The sequence below is a fragment of the Pholcus phalangioides genome, unplaced genomic scaffold, assembly GCF_987345545.1.
Source record: "Pholcus phalangioides strain wild (caught in Gottingen) unplaced genomic scaffold, Ppha-v1.0 ptg000008l_1, whole genome shotgun sequence".
NCBI classification, from domain to species: domain Eukaryota; kingdom Metazoa; phylum Arthropoda; class Arachnida; order Araneae; family Pholcidae; genus Pholcus; species Pholcus phalangioides.
Genome location: NW_028301601.1, coordinates 23,267,610 through 23,292,626, shown reverse-complemented (window position 1 = coordinate 23,292,626; position 25,017 = coordinate 23,267,610). Strand labels below are relative to the sequence as shown.

Genomic DNA, 25,017 nt, shown 5'->3' with positions numbered 1-25,017 from the left:
ATTTTATTGAGTTTAACTGTCAAATTTAAAGCATACTTTGTGAACAAAAACGACTACAATAAGGCATATTGATAATAATTAGTAGAAAACTCACTCGGTTTTGGCGTGGTTGCTAAATAGGGCGGGAGGAAATAAATGTTGGAAAAACAAATGAGATGATTTGACCAAGGCTCATAAAAGGTGGTCTTTTGCAAAATTTTATTTTATTGAGTTTAACTGTCAAATTTAAAGCATACTTTGTGAACAAAAACGACTACAATAAGGCATATTGATAATAATTAGTAGAAAACTCACTCGGTTTTGGTTTAGTTGCTAAATAGGGCGGGAGGAAATAAATGTTGAAAAACAAATGAGATGATTTGACCAAGGCTCATAAAAAGTGAGCTTTTGCAAAATTTTATTTTATTCAGTTTAACTGTCAAACTTAAAGCATACTTTGTGAACAAAAACGACTACAATAAGGCATATTGATAATAATTAGTAGAAAACTCACTCGGTTTTGGCGTAGTTGCTAAATAGGGCGGGAGGAAATAAATGTTAAAAAAACAAATGAGATGATTTGACCAAGGCCCATAAAAGGTGGTCTTTTGCAAAATTTTATTTTATTGAGTTTAACTGTCAAATTTAAAGCATACTTTGTGAACAAAAACGACTACAATAAGGCATATTGATAATAATTAGTAGAAAACTCACTCGGTTTTGGCGTGGTTGCTAAATAGGGCGGGAGGAAATAAATGTTGGAAAAACAAATGAGATGATTTGACCAAGGCTCATAAAAGGTGGTCTTTTGCAAAATTTTATTTTATTGAGTTTAACTGTCAAATTTAAAGCATACTTTGTGAACAAAAACGACTATAGTAAGGCATATTGATAATAATTAGTAGAAAACTCACTCGGTTTTGGTTTAGTTGCTAAATAGGGCGGGAGGAAATAAATGTTGAAAAACAAATGAGATGATTTGACCAAGGCTCATAAAAAGTGAGCTTTTGCAAAATTTTATTTTATTCAGTTTAACTGTCAAACTTAAAGCATACTTTGTGAACAAAAACGACTACAATAAGGCATATTGATAATAATTAGTAGAAAACTCACTCGGTTTTGGCGTAGTTGCTAAATAGGGCGGGAGGAAATAAATGTTGGAAAAACAAATGAGATGATTTGACCAAGGCTCATAAAAGGTGGTCTTTTGCAAAATTTTATTTTATTGAGTTTAACTGTCAAATTTAAAGCATACTTTGTGAACAAAAACGACTATAATAAGGCATATTGATAATAATTAGTAGAAAACTCACTCGGTTTTGGCGTAGTTGCTAAATAGGGCGGGAGGAAATAAATGTTAAAAAAACAAATGAGATGATTTGACCAAGGCCCATAAAAGGTGGTCTTTTGCAAAATTTTATTTTATTCAGTTTAACTGTCAAATTTAAAGCATACTTTGTGAACAAAAACGACTATAATAAGGCATATTGATAATAATTAGTAGAAAACTCACTCGGTTTTGGCGTAGTTGCTAAATAGGGCGGGAGGAAATAAATGTTAAAAAAACAAATGAGATGATTTGACCAAGGCTCATAAAAGGTGGTCTTTTGCAAAATTTTATTTTATTCAGTTTAACTGTCAAATTTAAAGCATACTTTGTGAACAAAAACGACTACAATAAGGCATATTGATAATAATTAGTAGAAAACTCACTCGGTTTTGGCGTAGTTGCTAAATAGGGCGGGAGGAAATAAATGTTGGAAAAACAAATGAGATGATTTGACCAAGGCTCATAAAAGGTGGTCTTTTGCAAAATTTTATTTTATTGAGTTTAACTGTCAAATTTAAAGCATACTTTGTGAACAAAAACGACTACAATAAGGCATATTGAAAATAATTAGTAGAAAACTCACTCGGTTTTGGCGTAGTTGCTAAATAGGGCGGGAGGAAATAAATGTTGGAAAAACAAATGAGATGATTTGACCAAGGCCCATAAAAGGTGGTCTTTTGCAAAATTTTATTTTATTGAGTTTAACTGTCAAATTTAAAGCATACTTTGTGGACAAAAACGACTATAATAAGGCATATTGAAAATAATTAGTAGAAAACTCACTCGGTTTTGGTGTAGTTGCTAAATGGAAATAAATGTTTATAAAATAAATGAGATGATTTGATTAAGATTTATAAAAAGTGGTTCACAAAATTTAGCTATCTCCCTCTCTATCGCTGTTGAGAGCATTTATTGAATCGACAGAATTGTTACAATCGTTACATTTTTTTTCTACTATTCTGACCACTAAATCATCAATTAAGAAGCTTCATAATTTAAAAGTGGTGACGGACTAAACAGAACTGAACTAAAAGGTGGTGACGAAGGAGCATATAATCCTGAAAATGATGAACTGTGTCCTGGTACAATCAATGCTATGGGGGACAACATTATAACAGAAACTCCAACGAAGAAAAAATGAAATTAAGAACCAAGTAAGAACATTAGAAGTCTCTTTCATTTTATTATATAAAGTCCTGTAAAAGGCTAAGAAATAGTTATGATGTAATTTGTACATGATTTACGTTTTTAATGCCTTAGTCATTTAAGGAGGATCAAATTACATTAAGTGTTATAATTTCCGCTGGGAAACTTTTGGTCCTGTTACCTATGCACCCTGTATATCACCTGAAACTATAATTTTTATGGGCGATAAAATGTGTTCTTTCAGGCTGAAATATTTGAACACTCGTAGAAATTTTATTGTATGTGAAAACGTATTACATATAGAGAACATGAAAGTTCACATTCCACTGAGATAAAAGTGCGAATACGTACTTTTTGTGCTTCCTAGTAGAAAAGAAAAAAATTGAAATCATCAGTAATACATTTTTTTCTTAATTTCGTGATAAACCGCAAAAAAAGAAAGGCTTCTGCACTAACACTCTAAAATGCTTAATGGTATTTGATACCGACATCGATTCGCTCTGCATTTATAAAGCAGGGTGCACACAGGTGCAGAATGCAGCTTGGCATAGGTTGGTTAAAAACCCATTGGTTAATTTAAAGTTTCGTAACCAATCCGTGTCGAGTTGCATGTTGCATCGCTTGTAGTATCGTACCAATGTGCATCCTGCCTACGAGTTGTTCTCGTCGAGGCACTTACTCCCAGAACCAAAGCTGCATTTAAGAGTTCAAGCGGCTTTGCCCAGAACCGGATCCGGAAATTTCGACCCAGCCATTCCACCTGCCCTGACCATATGAGTGACCGTCACTCACTTGTCACTTGGTCACTAATACATGGTGGGCAAAAAGTCCGTACAGACTTCAAAAATTCATAAAAACCGGAAAAATAACCGAAATAAAAAACGGTTTGCAGGGTTAGCATCGCTACGTCACGGGGATTTTTTTATTCATTCATTGTTCTTCTTTTGTTTCTTCTTTTTCTTCTGTTCAATTCATCTGTCAATTGATTCACTAAACAATGTTTCAAAAGTCTTTCATTTTCCCCATTTTTTCCCAAAAATTTTCTTTTATTAAGACTTACATTCGAAAAAAATTGGGGGATGCATGACTTTTTAAAATGTTTTTAAATTATTTATTAAATTTTTTAAACGCAATTTTGAGGATTAAAAAATGAACAGATATGATTGCAATGTACTTAGAATATAAAATTTGTTAATTAAAATAATGTTTCCTATATTATCACTATCACCAAAGTTAGTCTTATTCAAAGTCTGTAACACGATACTTGTAAACAACACTATGACATGTTGATGACACAGATCTTACGAAACTCTTTACAAAAAAAAAACACCTTCAAGTGGTGAGGTGGGGTCATTTTAACCCCACGGAAACTTTGATCAATGATATAGAGAGAAGAAAAAGTAGAAAAACATTATAAATTTGTCAAACACATGTAAACAAACAGCTTGAAAGGCACTGAAAATAAGATGGTCCAGATTCATTTCTTTCTCAAAGGGGTGGCAAGATCAAGAATTCGTGATAATTCTTGATGTTATGGTTAATAGTGTAAACTTGCATAGATACTATCTGAAAAAAAAATTCTACATGAAATCATAGAAATAGGCATGTAAAGTACCATGTAGCATTTGAATCGGTTCTTTAAATCGTAAGGCCGTCGGGAAAAGGCCTTTTGCCATTTTTCACTTATTTTTTGTTCAAATGAGTTCATATTCAGAGTTTACAAAACATACTTTGAGGAAGTTTTTCCAACTATTTCTTTTTAATATTTTTGAATAAAGGAAACATAATGAGGCAAATGACAGTGGAAAAAAACATCGTGACAAATAATTGAAACTGAAAGTTATGGAAATTTTACATTCTCATCAATGAAAATAAATTAGATTTAAAATTTCAAGGATAAATGTAGAAATTTATATTTACTTGTTGCTATATTGAAAGAAAATCAAATAAACTTTCATCAATTATTTTACAAAAATGGAATGCACCACTATTGAAATTGCTGTTCAGGGTGTCCTGTAAGTGCTAATGCGGCCTTTATCTCATCAGCCGAGTTCTAGAGGTGTAGTTTCGATTTAAAAAATGACCAAAATGTGTTTAAAAATTACTCGGTGCCAGTTTTGAGAATGAAAATCCAATGTGTCACAAAATAAAATATCTAAATTTTTATATGTTCCCTCCTGTCCGCTATTTTTCAATCAGAAAGTTATTGCTATGTGCAGTCAAACCTCGTTAGTGCGTCACCCGGTTAACACGTCACTCCGCTTACCGGGTCACTTTTTGTAAGTCCCAATTGTCCTCAGGCAGGAATTAGCACAACGATGGCTTACTCCGCTTAACGAGTCACTTCGCTTACTAAGTCATATTTTTGCTCTCCCAAGAGTGACTCATTAACGAGGTTTGACTGTATCTCCCGAGGCCAGAAAAAAAAGTTCCAAGTCTCTAAGTGGGAAATTCGCTGAGACATTCTATGTCAAAATCATAGAAAAGTTGGGATAGGACAGCATAACTGAAAGAAAGGAGCGTTGTCCGTTGGGTTCTACTGTTCTTTCGTAACTTAAATTCAAATATCTTAGCGAATATTGCACTTCGGCGCCGACAGTATTTAGATTTTTTTTTAATTTTGTGACACACTGTATTTTGGCTCTCATAACTGGTACAGGGTAATTTTTGAACACCTTTTGAGCATTTTTTAAACTGAAACTATACTACTACAACGGAGGGTTTATGAGGTAAAGGTAGCATCAACACTTACAGGACACCCTGTATATACCACATTATTTTGCATTGATCTGAAAGACGTCGAGAGTAACAACACAATAAAAGACATAAGTGAATACATTTAATTAAATTTAATTTTGTCGATGTATTTTAATCTACAGGGTAATTTGTTTAATTCGAACTTGTGTGACTGATTCAAATTTTGGATAATTCGAACTTTTACGAGCTCCCCCTTGAGTTCTCTATCTAAAGTAATGTTGCAATTTCTTATTGAATTCCAGTTTATTTTCCAATGTTTTGGATAATTCGATGTCGGGAAAAATTCGTGGATTTTGGGGTGAAGATATATCCAAGCTTTACGATAGACTTTTGATGCATTCATTCAAAGAATTGTCTATATAGAAAAATACATATGCTTTCTAGCTCCTAGGAAAATAGCATTTTTTTTTTTGAGAATGTGGGGCCTCTTCATTGGTTTAAAAACGTGCCGCGGGTCACTTAATTAAGTGATCTAGAACAGCACTGCACGGCACTTATGTGCTCTAGAACTGTGCCCTAGGTTAAGGCTCAATTACATTGGGCAAGATTACTAGCTATTTCCCGGCGAGTAAAGTAGCTGCCGAGCGAACCGGTTTGCGTAATTCCATACCATACATAGGATTTTTAACATGGGATGTGCCTCATTGGCTAAGATCACTATTACGTCACTAAATCGTCACACCCGATCGTGACTTCGGAACTCGATGTAATGCGCATGCGCGACATATTTATTGGCGCCAGTATACTTCCTGGCAATGTTTAATAATACATATACCTAATTTTAGCTGCAGTCGGCGGGTGCCAGTCGGTGTAATGGTTAAAGTACCGGATTTGTGTGTCGAAGGTTGTGGGTTTGAATTTCAATGTAAACCCACTCAAATTCTTTTTTTAATAGTGTTACCCGCGGTCTGTTTTTGGAATACCTTGTTTCAACTTACAAGTTTTGCCATATTTCCGGTTGTGGTTACAACACAGTTGATATTTTCAGTCCGGGGGCAGGGGCCCCCCTGTAACGACCGGAGGAGCGAAGCGACGTCCAAACGCAGCGAGGCGGCCGTTCCCGAACGAATTTCGGCCTACAGGGGCATTTATTAATAAAGTAGTCGGAAGCATGTTTTTTTGAGTTGTGATATTATATTGCATATCATTATTATGATAATCATATTATGTTGCTATAAAATTTTATATCTTTGTAATATATCGTTATCTTTAATGAATCCTGGTGTTTGGCGATAAGTTGCCAATTTCACGTTACCTCGTTTTTGGCATGAGGCTCTATCCTCCAAACAGGTTTTTTTTTACCCTTGCATGCCATAAAAAAACAGCTTCCGTAGGTTGTGTAAGGAATAAACAAAAATAATAAGTTGGCGATAAGTTGCCAAGCGTAACAGCCATAGCTCCGAATCGGTAATGTTCGGCTCTTCGGCTAGTACGTCACGAAAAAGTTTCGGAGTTTCCCTCGATCTTAAATGACGTCATTGTGATCTTCGCCAATGAGCGTATCCCATGTTAAAACCTATGTACATAATGGGATTGTGCAACCAGTTTCAACTAGCACAGCGAATTCCAATTACACAGGGCTAGTAAAATCGCTCACTAGATGAGCGAGCCAACTCTCTTTCTTTCCCTTCCCTTTTTGCGTATTGTCGTCTTTCTCTTTTGTTGTGAGCCAAAGCGAAGGGGAAAAAAGTAGCCACGCCCATATTGCATCCGAGAGATAACAAAAACGCCGGCGAGTAGCGAGAAAAGTAGCCTATCCTTCAACTTTTCTCGCACTAGAAGAGCGAGCGGCGATTTTACTTGCTAACGTTATTACACAGAGCGAGTTTAGTAGCAGCGAGTAAAACCGCAAACGAGTAGCTAGTAAACTCGCCCAATGTAATTGAGCCTTTAGTAAAGTCAGATTAAGTAAAGTTAAAAAGGGGTTCATTTCAACAAAATTATGTTTGAGATCGCGAGCTACATCAGATGCCTCCGAAGGGCACATTTGGCTCTTGGGACATGGCTTGAGTATGTATGACTTCGGTCAACCTACATCGGGGGAGATGGGAAACAAACTTCTAAAAAGCACGTCCCAGGGTTAAGCCCCGCACAATTTCACACGTTACCTCGTTTTTGGCATGAGGTTCTATCCTCCAAACAGGTTTTCTTACCCTTGCATGCCATAAAAAAAACAGCTTCCGTAGGTTGTGTAAGGAATAAACACAAAATAGCTCAACGTTTTTCGGAATTTTTGACATTTTTAAAGTTTTATAAAACAACGTTAAAGCAACCTATCTTTTGAGTTGTGTCCCATTTAGTATAGACGAAGAATTACGCAAATATTTGTCGGAAGCTTTACTAGAATTTATTGTATATACAGTAAACCTCAATACAATGAGACTCAATACAAGCCCCTCTATAACAACAGTTTCAAATGAATTTTTGAAACTACTATATGTATACTGTCCGCTATTTTATTAAATCTCGCTTAAGTTAGACTTATATATGCAAGGTGTCCCGTATGTGCTAATGCGGCCTTTATCTCACCAACTGCCAGTCGTAGAGGCCTAGTTTACATTTAAAAAATGCCCAAAAGTGTTTAAAAATTGCCCAAAAGTGTTTAAAAATTGCCCTGTACCAGTTCTGAGAGTAAAAATGCAGTGTTTCGCAAAATACAAAATCTAAATTGTTAGACAATCCGATTGTCCTCCAACTTCGAATTAGAAAGTTTTTGCCGTATATCTCCTGATGCAATAAAAAAAATTCAAAGTTTCCAAGTGGAATGTTCGCTAAGACATTTGAATTCAAAACTCAAAGAAAAGTTATGAATGAAAAGCGAAAACTAACGGACAACGATCCTTTTCCCAGCTTCTCTGCAAATTTTGAATTTGAATATCTCAGCGAATATTACACTCAGAAGCTTGGAAAAATTTTTTGTTGGGCCCAGGTGAGACTGGACAACTTTCAAATTGGAAGTTTGAGGATGGGAGAACCGTATAAAAAATTGAGGTTTTTATTTTGTTACTCGCTGTATTTTCACTCTTAAAAGTGATACAGGGCAATTTTTGAACGCCTTTTGGACATTTCTTAAGGTGAATCTACGATGAGAAAAAGGCTGCATAAACACTTACAGGACACCTTGTATTTTCAAAAATTCTTCACCACTTTTTCTTCACCGACGGTAATTTGTACCATCTACCCGCCGAAAGTGGTAATGATGTTGCTCCGTGAAGCTGTTTTCTGTGTAATACATAAATGGATTCTGAGGTAAATCACTTTACAGGGCTGGACACGCAGCTAGAGCTAAATATTACTCATTACTCAAGTAATTTTTTTTTTGCTGCAAACAAAAACTTGTCACAACATTTTCTGGTGATACCAACAAAGAACAAAGCAAATTCAGAAAAGATGCCAACAACAGCTTAAATTCCTCGGTGCAAGACGATAATGACACTTGTCGATGTAACGATAAACCCTTTCTAACGGTATTTTCTCTTGATTCCCAGAAAATCTTTATATCGAGGTTTTATAGTATTTTTTAGTATTATGTTGAAAATCCTGCATCGATGAAATTTTAAACCTAATTTTATGATAGAAAATGTGATCAAAATAACTAATTGTAAATATTCATAAAAACACCATTTTACAAGCATTCAACTGAAGAATTGGTTTGAAAAGAAATGTCAACTTACTGCATGTCTTTCCTATGTAAAGAATTGGGAAATATGAATAAAAACGTTAGTATCGTCCCAAGAAGTAAATCAGTAAAATTAAGATATTTCAAATAGACCCATTTCTCAACCTTTCTATACACAAGTAACAGTAAAATGTCTAAAACAATTCGGTGGGCCACTCGTGTCCCGGGATAGTGACATCATTCAACTCGTAGGAGAACCGTGGGCTGTTCGAACCAAAATGAGTGGCCATTGCAACAATCAAAGATATTCCGTATTTAGGATCGCAATTTTCCGCATTTTCTTTGATGAGTTATGGTGAACCAAAGTATGAGGGTACAATTTTTATTTCAGAACCCGTATAGAGATATATATTATATTAGTAACATAATTTTTCATTGTTAGAATCGAAATACCAAGTATGCGTGAGGACCCATCTTCGCGGACCATAGGTTGAGAAATACTGTAATAGACCATTATGAAAAACTATTTTCTACGCACTTTTTGAGTAACGTAGATTTATTAAATTATTCAAGTCTAGAATATCCTAGTTCTTCAACTTTTTAGGCAAAATGAAAATTAATAGAAATGATTTGTTGACCGGCAAAAATAAGAAAAAATTTGCGAACCGGCAAAAATGAAATAACTATTTGCGGTCCAACAAAAATCGAATAAATAATTTGCGGGTCATCAAAACGGAATAAACTAAAAATGAATACTTTAGCACATACAAAACAATCATTGATGAAATCAATCAATGATGAAAAACAATCAATCAATGATGAAAAACAATCAATCAATGATGAAAAACAATCAATCAATGATGAAAAACAATCAATCAATGATGAAAAACAATCAATCAATGATGAAAAACAATCAATCAATGATGAAAAACAATCATTATTATGAGTGAGAACCTGAACATCTTTAACATCTTTAACATGAAATCTCAAAATTTCCGTACTTACCGCTTATCAATAATTCACATTTTTTCCACATGTACCCATCGAGAACTGTATACGCAAGATTTTCAGCGCCAACTGTAATTGAGAATCATGAAAAAATGATTTTTAATAGTCGAATGTCATTGCTCGGAAACTGTGCATATCATAAAATGCATGTAGAGTAGATGTGCGTATGTTGAAAACTATTGTTGAAATAATTGATAATTAAATAAGAATGTATTTTAAAAAGAAAGGAAGTGGAAGAGAAAGAACCAACTGTAAGGCCGGTATTACACTATAAAAGTTTGATAAAATCCGTTTTATAAAACTCAAAAAATCCAACCAATAAAGCCCGTAGGTTACATTCGAGCAAATGCAACCGATGCCCTTATTGGTTGCATTTTTCAAGTTTTATCAATGAACTTTTATGAAACTTTTCTAGTGTAATCCCAGCCTTAAGCAGTAATGACAACAGATTCCAACAATGGGTCCGTGTCGAAATAGTGGCAATTCTAAAGTAGCTGCGATTTCCGAGTAGACAGTCAACGCTCGTTACAACGACCATTCGTTACTGCGATCATTCTATTATAACTAACCAATTTTTCTCCTATTCATCCCATGTTATTTTTTATCCAATATAACGACCTACAAAAATCATTTCATCCAATGCAACGTGTGATGACAGCTTTTATCCGTCTCTTTTTCACAAAGAAATGTGTAATATCCGTGTGTTTTTTTCACAAAATTGTGTTCGACATTGACTCTGTATATCAAGGGTTCTTGACCTATGGTTGATATTTTATATCTTTATTTTTTCGGTAGTTCTTTTCCCAAGATATTTAGCACATATTCACATATTCTGTTGTTTTGAATGCATATTCTGGCATTTTAAGCACACATTTTGGCATTTTAAGTGCATATTTGCATCATTTTAGAGCGTATTTCGACATTTTTTTCAGTGCATATAATCCCCTGCTCTAATGGTGATAAACAGCTACAAATACCCCCGTGATGCTATAAAGTCGGTGTCACTCGGTTGTCACCATCATCACGGCTGCTATGTAGGAGAATATTTGTTTTCCCATTCCTAGCAATTTTATTGGGCAAATTTCCAAAATGTTTATTGACTATTCGAAATGTGCTCAATAATTTAAAACTGACCACAATGCACATGATAAGCGTTGTATTTTATTGTGCTGTGCTCATTTTTAGCCAGCGATTGACTCCGGCTAGATGTAACGCCATTTCTTCATAGCTCGTGCGCTGGGTAATACGGGACATTTTAAATATCATCTGATTCGGGCAGGAATATCTCTTCAAGACAAAAAAAGTTAAGTAAGATAGAAGAGTAGAGGTCTGTGTGGAAGCAATTGGTGCTCGGTTCTTTGTGGGTCCCTCCTGAATACTTTAGTGCAAAAAAGAAAAATTCTCCATTTCGGATAATTTTCCATAAATTACCATTGAATTATCGGAACTGCCTACGGACCATACATTGAGAAACGCTGCCCACCATTGCATATTATCTTTAAAAGAAATGTTTGATGTTTTTTCTTCCTCAGACATAATGTTCATTTTTAAACATGATACACTTGTCAATACAACGAGACGAATCCAAATTTTATAGAAATACATGTTTCAGGGTCTTCTTATGTGTCTCAAATTATAATAATCAAAACAAAGTACATAAATGGTATTCCATATTACCCGAACTCCCTACCTCTATATAAATGGTATGTACTTACCTGGTGGTGCGCCTACTCTAATCCGATTGCCCTTCTTCTTTGTTGGAATTTTTTCAAACCCTGATTAATACATAATTAATAATACAAGATTAATACAAGAAAAAAAAATGATAGAGAAAACAATACAATTCGCCCTTTTTAAACAATGTAATTTAAACTTTTCGTCTTTATTTGGAAATAAGCTGTGTATTTTATGCCTATTTCGCGGTAAATGTGATAAGTGGGTTATTATGCATAATCGCCGGTTATAATGTATGATTACCAATCTTCCTGTTAAGTTTGATGAATGTATCACTTTTACCGGCGGTTGTACATAATACTCAAGCGTCGTTGATAAATTTGACAAATGCTATAAAAACTGGGATTTGTAACCAAGGAAACAGTTATTTTCCGGATATTATGCTGAGGTGAGCTCGGAAAGAAAAGTCATCACGTCCGAGCTCACCTCAGCATAATATCCGGAAAATAACTGTTTCCTTGATATCTCTGGCTGAGAAAAAAGCCATCTATATCTCTGGGATTTGTAAATTTCGCCTTTGGCATTTCACCTGCCATGAATGTATTAATGAACAAGCAAGTGACTGACTTTGTGAGCGACCAAATGAGAGACTGACTGTGTGAATGATCAAGTGATTGGACGAGTGGCCGTATGAGTGAGCGAGTGACTAAGTGAGTGTGTGATTGACTGTATGAGTGCGTGATTGACTGTATGAGTGCGTGATTGACTGTATGAGTGCGTGATTGACTGTATGAGTGCGTGATTGACTGTATGAGCGCGTGAGTGACTGTATGGTTGAGTGAATGAACATATGAATAATCGAGTGAGTGAGTGACCGTATGAGTTACAGAGATGAGAGATGCAATAACTTGCCTTCAAAAATGATCTTGTGAATAACAAAAAAATATATATTTTGCAAGTTCCCCCATTACTGAGATAGATAATGAAAGAGAGTTTTGGAGAAAAGAATATTTTGTTTTATATTTTTGTAAGCGGAAATCTGATTCTTATAACCGATGATTTTCCTATGTTAAAATAGTTTTGCCGATTTGATTCTTAAACGCGGTTGATTCTTACAACCAGTGATTCTTATAAGCGGTGGCTACTGTAGCTGCTGTATGAACACACACACAAGAGTGGTTAACAAGAGCGGTTATCAAACAAAAATGGCACGCGGCGTGTGTCTAAAAGCAGTATGCATAAGATTTCTGGTCCTGATATTGTCGCCGATTGGGAAAAGGTTGGCATAGAGATTAGATTGTTGATGACGAACTCAACAAGGTCCTTTCTATCTTGATTTTATGTAAAAACGCTTATAAAGGGTACTTCGTCATGCCTCCTATTTGAAAAATATTACTTTAACAGTAGAACGACGGAAGTGGTCATTTTGATCTCAAAGCTACATTAACATGCGATTACATTCAAACGGTCCATCACAGAATGTTGAAATGTCATGAATTTTCTCATCTTGTTCAGCCTCTTCAGTTCCTAGAACAGTGTTTCCCAAAGTGGGCAATATCGCCTCTTGGTGGGTGATGGAATGGTCAGGAGGAGGGGGCGCGATAGAAGCTACGGTTATAACGTGGGATTCCATGTGCCGTGTTTGAGTTGGGGGCGATGGGAGAAAAAATTTTCTTGAAGAGGGGGCGATGGAACATAAAAGTTTGGAAAACTATGTCCTCAAATATAACTGTTCTGGGTTTCATAGTTTAGTAATAAAGTGAACGATACATTATACGGGGGGGGGGGGGGATCACTTTATGCAGGAAATCACTACGCAGGAGTACAAAAGAACAGGGAGCGAGAAAAAAAAATCTTCGGTTCAAAGGGTTACAATGAAGCTTCGCTATGATGAAAAAATTAATAAATAAAAAGAAAACGAGGAGAGCTGGAATGAATTTCCTCCATTTCAGTTTGGACGAGAAATATTTTGTCCATAATCGTTAAGGGGTTTGAAAAACTGGTATGAGTGACCTTCGACCCGGTACTTTTCTAACTGAAAGTTTGCTTGAAATTACAGGACATCCTCCGTGTACTTGAATTCAGGGCTGGGCAAATCAAATAAAAAAAAATCTAGGTGCCAAAAAAGTTTTTAAGCGCCAAAAATATTATTTTACCAGAAGAAGAAGGTACTTCTGTTGCCTTTTTCAGGTGATAGTGACCCTTTTTCATATCGGCAGATATGCTGATATAAATTCCAAACATTTCGTGCTGCCCTCAGCCTGCAATTTAGTCACTACACAAAAAAAAAATTTAGGTGCCGATACCAATGTCGATAATTCACTTGAGTTAATTCCATCACTTACCCTTTAGTCTGTTTCGAGTTGGAACGTTTCAACAGAAAACTCTACTTCAATTGAAACACGGTGAGAGGTTTTACGTTTAGTCGACTCTCTCCCTCTCTCTCTCTCAATGTAGCAAGTAAACACCTCGTAGTTGAATGGCATTGTTATATAAGGCATTAGATGCTTAAAATCTTCCGTCTATCCCAATTTGAATGGTGAATTTCAGACGAGAAATTAATTTTCCCAGGGGGCATTGATTGTTTTTCACCCATTCTGAATAATTATTCTGACGATTGTTTTTACATTGACTATTCATAATGACTATTCCTAAATTCATAGTGAGAGAAATTTCCCGCATATGTCCCAATTATGCTCGGCCCTGCGTAAGGGTTACGAACATAGCGCACGAAAGTTTCCGATTCAGATAGTCGCTGCCATTATGGATTGATTAAAAAACTGGAAATTCAGGTCTTTACCCAATCCGTAGCGGCGCCGACGCGCAGAATCCGAAACCAACGCGCACTACATTCATACCTTACCATTAGGAGAACAGTGACGGGGCCGTGGATACTAGAATATTTAGGATAATCGTATAATATTAATAAACTCACCATCATCGAAGTCGTTCTTCTGTTTTTCCTTGTGGGATTGTTGCTGCTTACTTTTCTCACTATCTTTTATATTCGTTTCATCGTCTTTATACTCTTCATCGTCTTCACACTCTTCGTCGTCTTCAACGTGTTTACTATCTCCTCGACGGCTTCTCACTTGCTTGCCATTGTTACCAGAACCTTCTTGGACAAAAAAAAAAAAAAAACATTTGTAATTAACAAAACAGAAACAAAAGAAATTCATTTCGTGAGGAATTGGGGATGATGAAGAAAGAGATTTTTCATGTGGAAGATTGAATATATTATGGTCATACTCACCGGATTTGTTTTTCACAGCTGCGTCAATGATTTCCAAGAACTTATTCCTCGTCGTTCCATTTTTCAGATTCAACGACGTGTTGCTGATGGAATGAAAGAAAAATAAAGAGACAAAAGAGTGCATTTTAATTCAAAGACAGTTATACTTCATGAAATGTTTCACAGACAGAAATATCCCCGATGGTCGTTTGAGAAGTAAGGTAAATCTCTGTGACATAGCAGCAACATCTTTCTCAAATTATACTGCTCGTTTTAACAGCTAATTATTCATTTTCACCTAATTACTCATTTTTCACCAAATTACTCATTTTGTAAATTAATCATGTGTCTTACATTAGTTTACGCAGCTCTTAAGTAATGTAGAGCGTATTCAGGCAGCACCAGAATGGAGAGAATACAAATACAAATACAACGCCACAACAGGCAAAATGCCCAACGAGGTGGCTGAGGAAAAAGATGCCCATAAAAAATATGGATGTAAACTATATGATTCAAGTAATACGTGTTAAAGAGACCCGGAACATTGGACCCCGGACATCCCGAGAAAACTTTAAAGCTTTTTGAGTCTAAAAGTAACAGCGATATTATAATTGGATATTCCACGAAGTTGTTCATAGTGATAGTTGTGAAGAGAATCACAGCAGTTTCTGTAGAGTCTTTTGGTATACCGCATAATCCATGATTGCTTCAATCTTTGTACCTCTGCGTATATGCTTATTCAAATGGACTTTTTCATATACTACATATGTCATTGAAACTTCTTCGTGGCTGCATATATTACATTCCCCTATTTACCTCAAGTAAAATATTATTCATCATTATTTACATATCTTCATTATCATATGGATATAGTAATAATCTCATCCATCACTATTAACGTTTCTCATCTTTAGCGTCGTATAGTGACTTCAGTTTTGAGGTCTCTCGTGGGCCACATCAGAACATCCGATGAATCCAAAGCCCACATTCGGCCATGGGCTCAGCATATATAGGGTAAAAAAAACGTAATATTCTCTGACGGGATGAAGAAATTTTAAATTAACGTGGAGTTTTATGAAGACATTTTGCTGAAAAATGAATTAGACGTTGGTCCAGATTTTTCTTTTTAAATACCCTCTTTCACGTTACTCATCAAACGACCCTCGTATTAAAGGCGTGCTTGTCGAGGAAAATAGGAAATTCCCACTCACTTCTCAGTTCGATTCGATTTTGGTTCCGAAACTTCATTATCAGATATGTTTTTTCGCAAAGCATCTTGAAATAGTGGACGCGAATTATTTGAATCCTCTCCCGGTCTTTTGAAGAATCCCTTCAAGTACGAGAGAAGAGATTTCTTATTCTGGAGATTGCTCGAATTTACAGGAACGCTATTCTCGTTTTGGATTACATTGAGTGATTCTTCAGAAATCTGTTTCCCAGTATCATAAAGCAGCAGTCTTCTACCAGTTCTAAAAGTTTCACTATCGTCCACGCCACTGTTTTGACTGGTGCCGATAACTCTCTTGTTTGGATCTGAAAAATAAATTAGATATCAACCAACTCAATATCGAATACATGGATTATGAGCGCCCCCAAATAGAAACAAAACTGAAAAAAGAAATCACGAATTTTTGATTGCAAATTTCAAAATTTTAACAATTGACCACGTATTGAGTACTAACGGAGGAAATGAACGAAAATCCAATGTCACCGTGGGTCGAAATTCGTGTAAATATCTGTCTTTGGTTTCAGTATATTTCGCGTTTCCCAAACACTAGTGATTCTTATCTTAAAAGGGAGGTGCACAACTTTTTCAGTTCGCTTGCAGATATGAGATACTTTTGCTGCTAGCGGGGCAGAAACTTGAAGAAAAAGAGTGACCATATGGCCCGTGTTTTACGGGATATTCTTATGATTTTGGCGGCCTGAACTTTCTTTACGACATTTTTCACCTCATTTTCAAAATTTATTTGTTAAATTTTCGAAATCAAGGCTAAAGATTATTTTCATGGCATAAATTAGAATAGACTAATCCGACCTTGCGCTAGTCCGGCCCGTTCAGTAATCCAGCGGGCAAGAAGACCAAAAAATTAGGGAAAATAAATTAATTTTTCGGTGAAAAAATGATTGAAATATCAATATGCTTTACTAACTTTAATCCTTTATATGCTATATTAACCAATATCTGTCAATTTGAATGTTTTTTAAAGGGTGGTAACTAGAAATTTCTCTGTGCCCCCCCCCCCCAAAAAAAAGGTCCATCCTGCACGTCTGTGCGCAAAAGTTTATATTATTTCAACGAACTTTTTTTCAATTAACTTCTAGTAATCCGGCACGGTGTGTAATCATCAAATATATTTTTGTGTTATATAAATATATTCATCTCATATTTGTCAAACATACGTTTTTTTTGTGTAACTTACATTTGACTTTCAGTCAATTACCAATCAATTTCTGTTATTGGCAATTTTTCAGCAATTTTAGTTGCAGTTGCCAATCTTCTGGCTGAACTTTGCAACTGCACTTACCCTCGACAAATTTTTCATATAAATGGTAAGTTTACTTGTTTCGACATTTTTTTTTTTTTTTTTTGTGTCTGTAAATGGCAACTTTTCTTGGCATTCACAATTTTATTTTACTATAACTGAAAACTTTACTTTCATTTGGCAATTTTTTGGCGATATCCCGTATTTTCATATAAGAAATATAGTCAGCGTAGGCATTTATCTTATTATGTGTACTGATACTTTTCTACCGTAAGATCTTTCGTGAGCCGGATGAGAAATTCCTTGACGGACTGCATTTAACCCGCGGGACAGGGGTTGTGTACCCCCCGATTTAAAAGCCACTAATTAAAATGATCTAGATGAGCCTGATAATGCTATTCCAGGAGTATTTCTCCATTCTTTTTCACTCTTCAAATTCCAACGCAAATACCATACGTGTAAATCACGTCCCGTTTTTATAAGACAGTGCAAAATGGAATTTGGCGATTCCGTAGTTTTCGTAGAAATGCTCATTTTACCTTCTTTGTTTTTGAGAAAACAATTTTTAGTATGCTTTTAATTGCAATTTAAGGTTAGATCGTAATGCCAAACGATGTACGTGTATATATATTAGGCCGGTATTACACTATAAACGTTTGGTAAAAGTTCTTTTATAAAACTTGAAAAATGCACCCAATAAGAGTATCGGTTACATTCCGGCAAATGTTACCAAAACAGGATCATCACCCAAGAATTATGTTAAAAAAATAAATAATAAAATATTTTGTCTTACATATGATCTGTGCAAGAATGATTCCATTCTTTGGTCTCTCAGACAAAATCAAGTCAGGGGTCTTCGGTTTGCATTTGTTCATCACATAAAAAATATCGAGGCGTGACTCGGTGGAACACTTGGATATTATTGAATCCAGGCATTCAGCTGAAATCTTTGATAACACGCTGGAAAAAAAAAAACAAACTTTGTTGTACTTTTCCGTACAGTATTTTTACAGTGGTTTAAGAAATATTCAGGATGGTCAGAATCATCAGAAGAGGAGTCTGTCCCAATATTCCTCCAAATATATGCTCAACGAATGACCCGTGGGCCAAATGTGGCCCTCGGAGTCATCTGATGTGGTCCGAGACCATACACCTAATTTTGCTAGTGGCACACAGTTTCAGACCAATTAAGCGACCCGCAGCATATTTCCACATCATTCAAGTGGCCTGCAATTCAGTTCAGCATACCCGTAACCTGCGGTGCAATTCCAGATCTTTTGATAAAGTGGCCCACAATACGTTTTCAAATCAATGAAGTGGCCCGCGCTCTCCTGAAGGTTGAATACCCTTGATTTGAACATTTTTTTCTTACAACAATATAGTCTCATCACATCATATTTGCAGACCTGTTTAAAATACGATATTTAAGAACATATATAGCAATGTAAAAACAATTAACAAGCCCCATAGACCCCTAAGAATCCCACGGACCCCTGGTTAAGAACCCCTGCTGAAAATATCACATCACCCAATTTTTTTGACAAAGAGTAAAGAAGTGGAATGTAATTAAATACATACTCAGGATCACATTTAGTGGGATTTGCCACGTATTTCATCAATGTAGTACAGAAGCTTTGATCACAGAGTAATTCGGAACAGACGTCATCGTTGGTACAATTCAAAGACACTATCTGGTCACTGACTAAAAAAAAGAAATCGAATTCTTAAAATAAAAACGATGAAATGATGACAACAAATACAAATACAATGGCCACAACAGACCAACCGCCCAACGAGGTGACTGAAAAAAGATGTCCATAAAAATATGGATGTCAAATACAGTATCACCGAAATACAGCAACCCAATATAAAAGCATATATCACGTAAGAAAAAAAACTAATAATTAATGCTATATAATGCGCTGCAGGGATTGTAGAAAGGTTCAGGTCCAATTCCTGCCTGACTTTCATGCAGCGCCCTGTATCGGAAAGAATGGAAACTACATTTATTTCTGTGACAAAAAATGTTCTCCTTTATTGGAATAACTTTAAAAAAAAAAATTTCGCGAGCCGCATTCAGATACATCAATTTATTCAACTTTTATGAATTTTTGAACTATTTACGTATTTATGGGACACCCTGTATTCAGAATTTGCAATCAACACATTCACTAAATGTTTATTTCTCTTTCTCTTTTTTCTACTTGTCAACTAAGACAATAGAAACATCATTCGTTGTCTATAGCATTGGTGTTTCTATGATGCTGAAGCCATAGTTTATTTTGCTTTCAACTTTAAGAGAAATGTAATTCGATCCAGAACATTTTTAAATATATTTCAGGGTAAATACTCATTATTTGTTAATTTCATCATCAATTTATTTGTAAATTTAAATCAGCTGTAATTTTATCATAAATTCCATCATCGATCAAGACATGTTGTGGTTCCTAAGTATGCAAAAAAACTCAAATGGGGGGTAGTGATAGCTTTGTTTTGATTTCTGCATTATTTACATCGGAGTTGGAACAACACCTTAATATTCGCATGAGACATCATTACTTCTTCCTTCATTATTTTCTAAGAAAAATCCTACATTTTATTACTCAAACAAGAAATTTTCACAATTTCCAGTCAAATATTCGCAGAGATATTTCAATCGAAAATCCCCAACAAACAAATTTTGGAGAGCGAATTCCTACTTTAGAGGACCGGCTACGAACTAAACAATCTTATACAGCAGGGGTCTTCAACCTTTCTCTAGTCGCTAGCACTGCCTCTCCCCATTATCAAACGAAGAGCACCTCTTACGGCAACTCTGAAATAGTTATGCCTCCGATTGTAATCTCCTTTAATGTAATTTTTACATGATGAAGTAAATAGTATTAAATACTTGGGTTTAAATGTGGACAGCAATTTAAAATGGAAATCTCATGTTCATGAACTACTTAAAAAACTTCGTTTTGTTTTATATAATTTTTACTATGTAAGTAAGAAAGTTTCCGCTAATTTCTTAAAAGATCTATACTTTGCTTGGTTTCATTCACTTATAAATTATGGTACAATTATATGGGGTGGTGATTATAAAACTAATTTATTGCCTTTATAATGCTCTTTTTAGTATTATTCTGTTCTTAAACCGTTATAAAGGCTTATGCAGTTTAAAAGATAATGTTTCCGAGCGAAGACCTCATATGATTTACCGCAGCGTTTCTCAATCTTTCAGTATTTGCGACCCAATTTTCAATCATAATTTTCATCGCGCCCCCCCCCCCCACAAGTGCAGTACAGAGGGGCACCCCCCCCCCCATGAAATTTTTGGAACTTTCATATGGAATATTACATTCAAATAATTTGCTGAAAATTACTTTTATCAACTTTTTTAAACGAAAATAAAACAATCTTTCCTCTGAGAAAGTCACGAAAATACTGAACAATATGGAATGCATTCTAATTATTAAATACATTGTGCAGTACTGATAAAGTCATATTTGAAGTGTATTATATCAGTGTAAATGCGGATTTTATTTTTTATTATCTTATAATGCATTTTGTTTTGCTTTCCTTTCAGAATAAAATAATCATTTTTTTTTAAATAATACATATTTCTTTCGATATGCTAGCGCCCCCCTTTCAGTACTAATCCCCCCTTCAGTACGCCCCACAGGTTGAGAATCGCTGATTTACCGTATTCCTACTTTTAGGAAAGAAATTTTTCGTAAACATTTTTATTATTTAGCTCCGAAATTATATAATTCACTACCATTAGTAATGCAAAATATACCCACACACGCGGCATTTGAAAAAATCATTATTCAAATTATTAATTTCAATAGACGACTCTCATTTTGACCTTTAGGAGGAGCAATAAAATTTATTCAATTTAGCTTTGCCACTTTAATTACATGTATTTTTTCAATTAAAAAAAATTGTTTGTGTTTGTCTATGTATGGGTGAGTTTAATTTTTTTTCCTCATATAATTTTTATCTATAATGTTTTGTGTATATTTTACGTTTCTCGCCATGCATTAAGAACTTTGTCTTTTTTTGTGTTATGTATGTTCTTTCGTTCTTGATTTTTTATCTTTACGTATTTTTTTATTTGACAGTGATAATTTTGTCTCGTTTATGTTGTATATGTGTCTCTTTTTTTATGTTTCTGTTCACGTCGTATGCTTTATATATTTTATTTCATTAATTATCATGTAAATTTTTAATCATCCGTACAGGCATCACAGCCTCTGGATGATAAATATGTTTTTTTTAAACTAATCTAAATCTCTGTATGTTTTAAATGAATAAATTTGATTTGATTTGATTAATTGAAGACATATCTGCGAGCACGCAGGTGACTATAGGGTGGATACTATCGACCACTGAATAATTACGCGCATGATTCCTTGCGAAAAAGCAATATGTGAAAGTAATTTTCTTTTCGGGATAGGTCGAATATTTTGGGAGTTGTAACGTTTTGAGTTTTGTGACGTGTTTTCCAGTCAATTACGCGTTAAAAATACTCAAATTTTTCCCCCAGCTAATTGAAAATGACTTGGAATATTTAATCCCGCTAGCAGAAAAGTATAGTTGTTTTTTTCGCGATTGATAGTTCTCTTCGTGAAGAGTAATGTTATGACCTGGTTATTACGTATTACTTTTACCCATTCATGACCAGTTTGGTAAAGTATTAGCCAAATGAGATTTATTTGAACAATTGTCGCCCCAAAATCAACACTTTTTTGCCAAAATGTTGTAATTTTCTCTCCTTCACTATAAAAACAAATGTTATCGCTTAATATTTTCTTCAAATCAAATGAACACAGAGGGACAGACATGACCGCTGACCACCCATCTTAAGATGGTAAAATATTCATCTCTGCCTCTACCGGGACACGAACCCGGGCCCCTCGTATGCCGGACGAATGCCCTAATGAACAGAGACGTCGTGCGAAGGGGAAAAAAAAAAATTTTTTTAATAAAAATGGAAAACAACCGCGTAAAAGTTTGAAAAACTGAAGGTAAAATAACTGATTTCATATTTTTAGCTATTTTGATTTCTCTCGGGGTCATAGTATTGTTATTAGCTTCAAAAATGCCAAGTTATACATTTGGTGTGCATTCGGTGAATTTTGCAGGATTTGGAAGTAACGTAATTATTTTTTGAAGCGCTATAACAGCGTAATTACTGGTCCAATAAAAAAATGAAAACGATTTTGCACATTAGTTCTTCAAAAGGAATCGCGTGTGTAATTATTAAGCGGTCGATAGTATTCACCCTGTACGATGGTCTCATATTTCTCCAAAATCTTATTTCATTTCAAACCATGACATAAATACAATTTAGGGGTTCAAAGTGAAGTCTTTATACAACTGCGTGAGAATCGAAAGCGAATACATACAGTCAGAAACGAGTACAGTCGAGTAAAAGCCAATCGACTGCTTTTACAAGGGGACACCAGTATCGATTGGTGAGGGACAATGCAAGGTTATGGTGTCGCAGGGAATTTTTCTCCAATAGGGTTGTTAATAAATGGAATAGCTTACCCCCGGAGGTAGTAAATTGTAACACAATTGACACGTTTAAAAAGAAATACGATAAACATGTTGGGGTAAATCGAGAAGCTAACCATTCTTAGAATAAGACAACCATAAGTATTCTTTATGGGCATTGTATAATATTTTATCATGTGTATATATTGTTTGTAATTTGTGTTAATTGCATTTTTAATTGGGTTGCTGTATTTTTGAAACATATGACAACCATATTTTTATGGGCATCTTTTTATCAGCCACCTCGTTGGGCATTTTGCCTGTTGTGGCGTTGTATTTGTATTTGTATTTGTATTTGTATGTAAGTATAATAAAAAAAAGTACCGAATTTTAAAGATGTCCAACTACATTCTACTTTTCCCCTTACGACCGCGGAAGAAATTTTTCGTTCAAACAACAGTGGAATGAATTCAATATCAAGTTCTCTGTGTTTTCCTTCCTCTCTCTCCTCACCATCGCGAAGGTTTATTGTAACCCTATGAACCCCAAGGTTGTTTTCCTTTTCACCCCGTTTTTTTATACTCCTGTTAGTGGTTTTCTTCCTCATACATAATGTATTTTTCTACTATAATATACATGTAAGGGCAAAAGAGGCAACACATAGAGTGAGGATGAAAAGAGACTAAAAATTGTATCTTATTTACTTCTCTCCTTTTTCTACTCTTTCTTTCTTTCCCCTTCTTCCTTTTTCCTCAGGTGCGGTTAGGTTAGTACAAGGTCACCAGATTTGTCACCGATTCGTCAAATACAATATGATACAATTGTTTTGTAGCCAAATACTTGTACGTGAAGTAGTTTAATGTTTTAACCCTGATATACTTAAATTTTTATTTTATGGCGATTGTTACTTTAATTTTAGAGTTAAAATACAAACTTGTAGTATTTTTTATATATTTATTTTGTAATATTGAAACTCATTAATGCGTGTGTAAGTGTTACTCAATACTTTCTTTTTCCCCAATCAATTGTTCATAAGATACATATTAAAAATATATATGTGTAGTATCAGCAGTACGAGCTTAATTCCACATACTTCGAGTTTCAGTAATTCCATAATGTCACTCATTAAAAATTATCTTACAGTAATTTTTTTTTTAATGTATCAAAAGTATATGTTTATAAAGATTCTCAGTAGAAATTCCTCGAGAAGTCATGAGATCAGAAAAACAAAAGTTATTTAATAGGGCGTAGGTTTTTATTTATTACGGTGCGTGTTACTTGAATAATTTTTTCTAATGGGAAATACATTCAGGAAGGATCAGTAATTCAGATCATTAATTATAATTTATGAATATATGTTATCTTATATTATGTTATATTGTGATATTGAGACATGTTATATTTATCTGTCAATCATTGATACCATTTGCCAATCATTGATACCATTTGCCAATCATTGATACCATTTGCCAATCATTGATACCATTTGCCAATCATGGAAAATCATTTATTGTTTATTGAGTACCTTTTATCGATCATTGAGTACCTTTTATCGATCATTGAGTACCTTTTATCGATCATTCAGTACCTTTTATCGATCATTGAGTACCTTTTATCGATCATTGAGTACCTTTTATCGATCATTGAATACGAATTCTTAATCGTTGAATACCTATTCTCAATCGTTAAATACCAATTCCCAATCGTTGAATACCTATTCTCAATCATTGAATACCAATTCCCAATCGTTGAATACCAATTCCCAATCATTGAATACCTATTCTCAATCATTGAATACCAATTCTTAATCGTTGAATAACATTTATCAACCATTGATTATTATTTATCAACTATTGATTGTTATTTATCAACCGTTAAATACAATTTGTTGTACCATCAACCAATCGTTGAATACCCTTTATCAATCATTGAATATCATTAATCAATGGTTGAATACAAATACAAAGGCCACAACGGGCGAAATGCCCAACGAGGTGGCTGAAAAAAGGTACCATTTATCAATTGTTGAATACCATTTATCAATTGTTGAATTCCATTTATCAATTGTTGAATACCATTTATCAATTGTTGAATACCATTTATCAATTGTTGAATACCATTTATCAATTGTTGAATACCATTTACCAATCATAGAGAATACTATACCAATATACATATATATATTCTGCTTTTATTTATTTTTTTCAACTGTTTGAAAAATTTGAGCAATTTTTGTTGTTTACTTACACGTTGGAAGCACAATAGCCACAAGGCCGACGAGGAAACATCGTAACAGCAACAT

At 34.7% G+C, this 25,017-nt stretch overlaps 1 protein-coding gene across 1 annotated transcript; it reads right to left on the bottom strand.

The window, feature by feature from the left end:
- Positions 1-7,176: 7,176 nt before the first annotated feature.
- Positions 7,177-25,017, bottom strand: LOC149084035 (uncharacterized). Its single transcript, XM_089235252.1, has 9 exons — positions 24,963-25,017; positions 18,810-18,933; positions 18,025-18,191; positions 15,957-16,278; positions 14,767-14,849; positions 14,449-14,628; positions 11,555-11,614; positions 9,872-9,908; positions 7,177-7,243 (listed from the first exon to the last, which is right to left on the bottom strand). The coding sequence occupies exons 1-9, from the start codon at positions 25,015-25,017 to the stop codon at positions 7,177-7,179; spliced, it is 1,095 nt and encodes a 364-aa protein (XP_089091378.1).

Coding starts and splice junctions, on each gene's coding strand:
- LOC149084035 (XM_089235252.1), bottom strand. CDS start 25,017: ATGTTGCTGTTACGATGTTTCCTCGTCGGCCTTGTGGCTATTGTGCTT. Junction 16,279..18,024: donor CATTCTTGCACAGATCATAT/GTAAGACAAAAT, acceptor TTTATTTTTCAG/ATCCAAACAAGAGAGTTATC. Junction 14,629..14,766: donor AGCTGTGAAAAACAAATCCG/GTGAGTATGACC, acceptor TTGTCCAAGAAG/GTTCTGGTAACAATGGCAAG.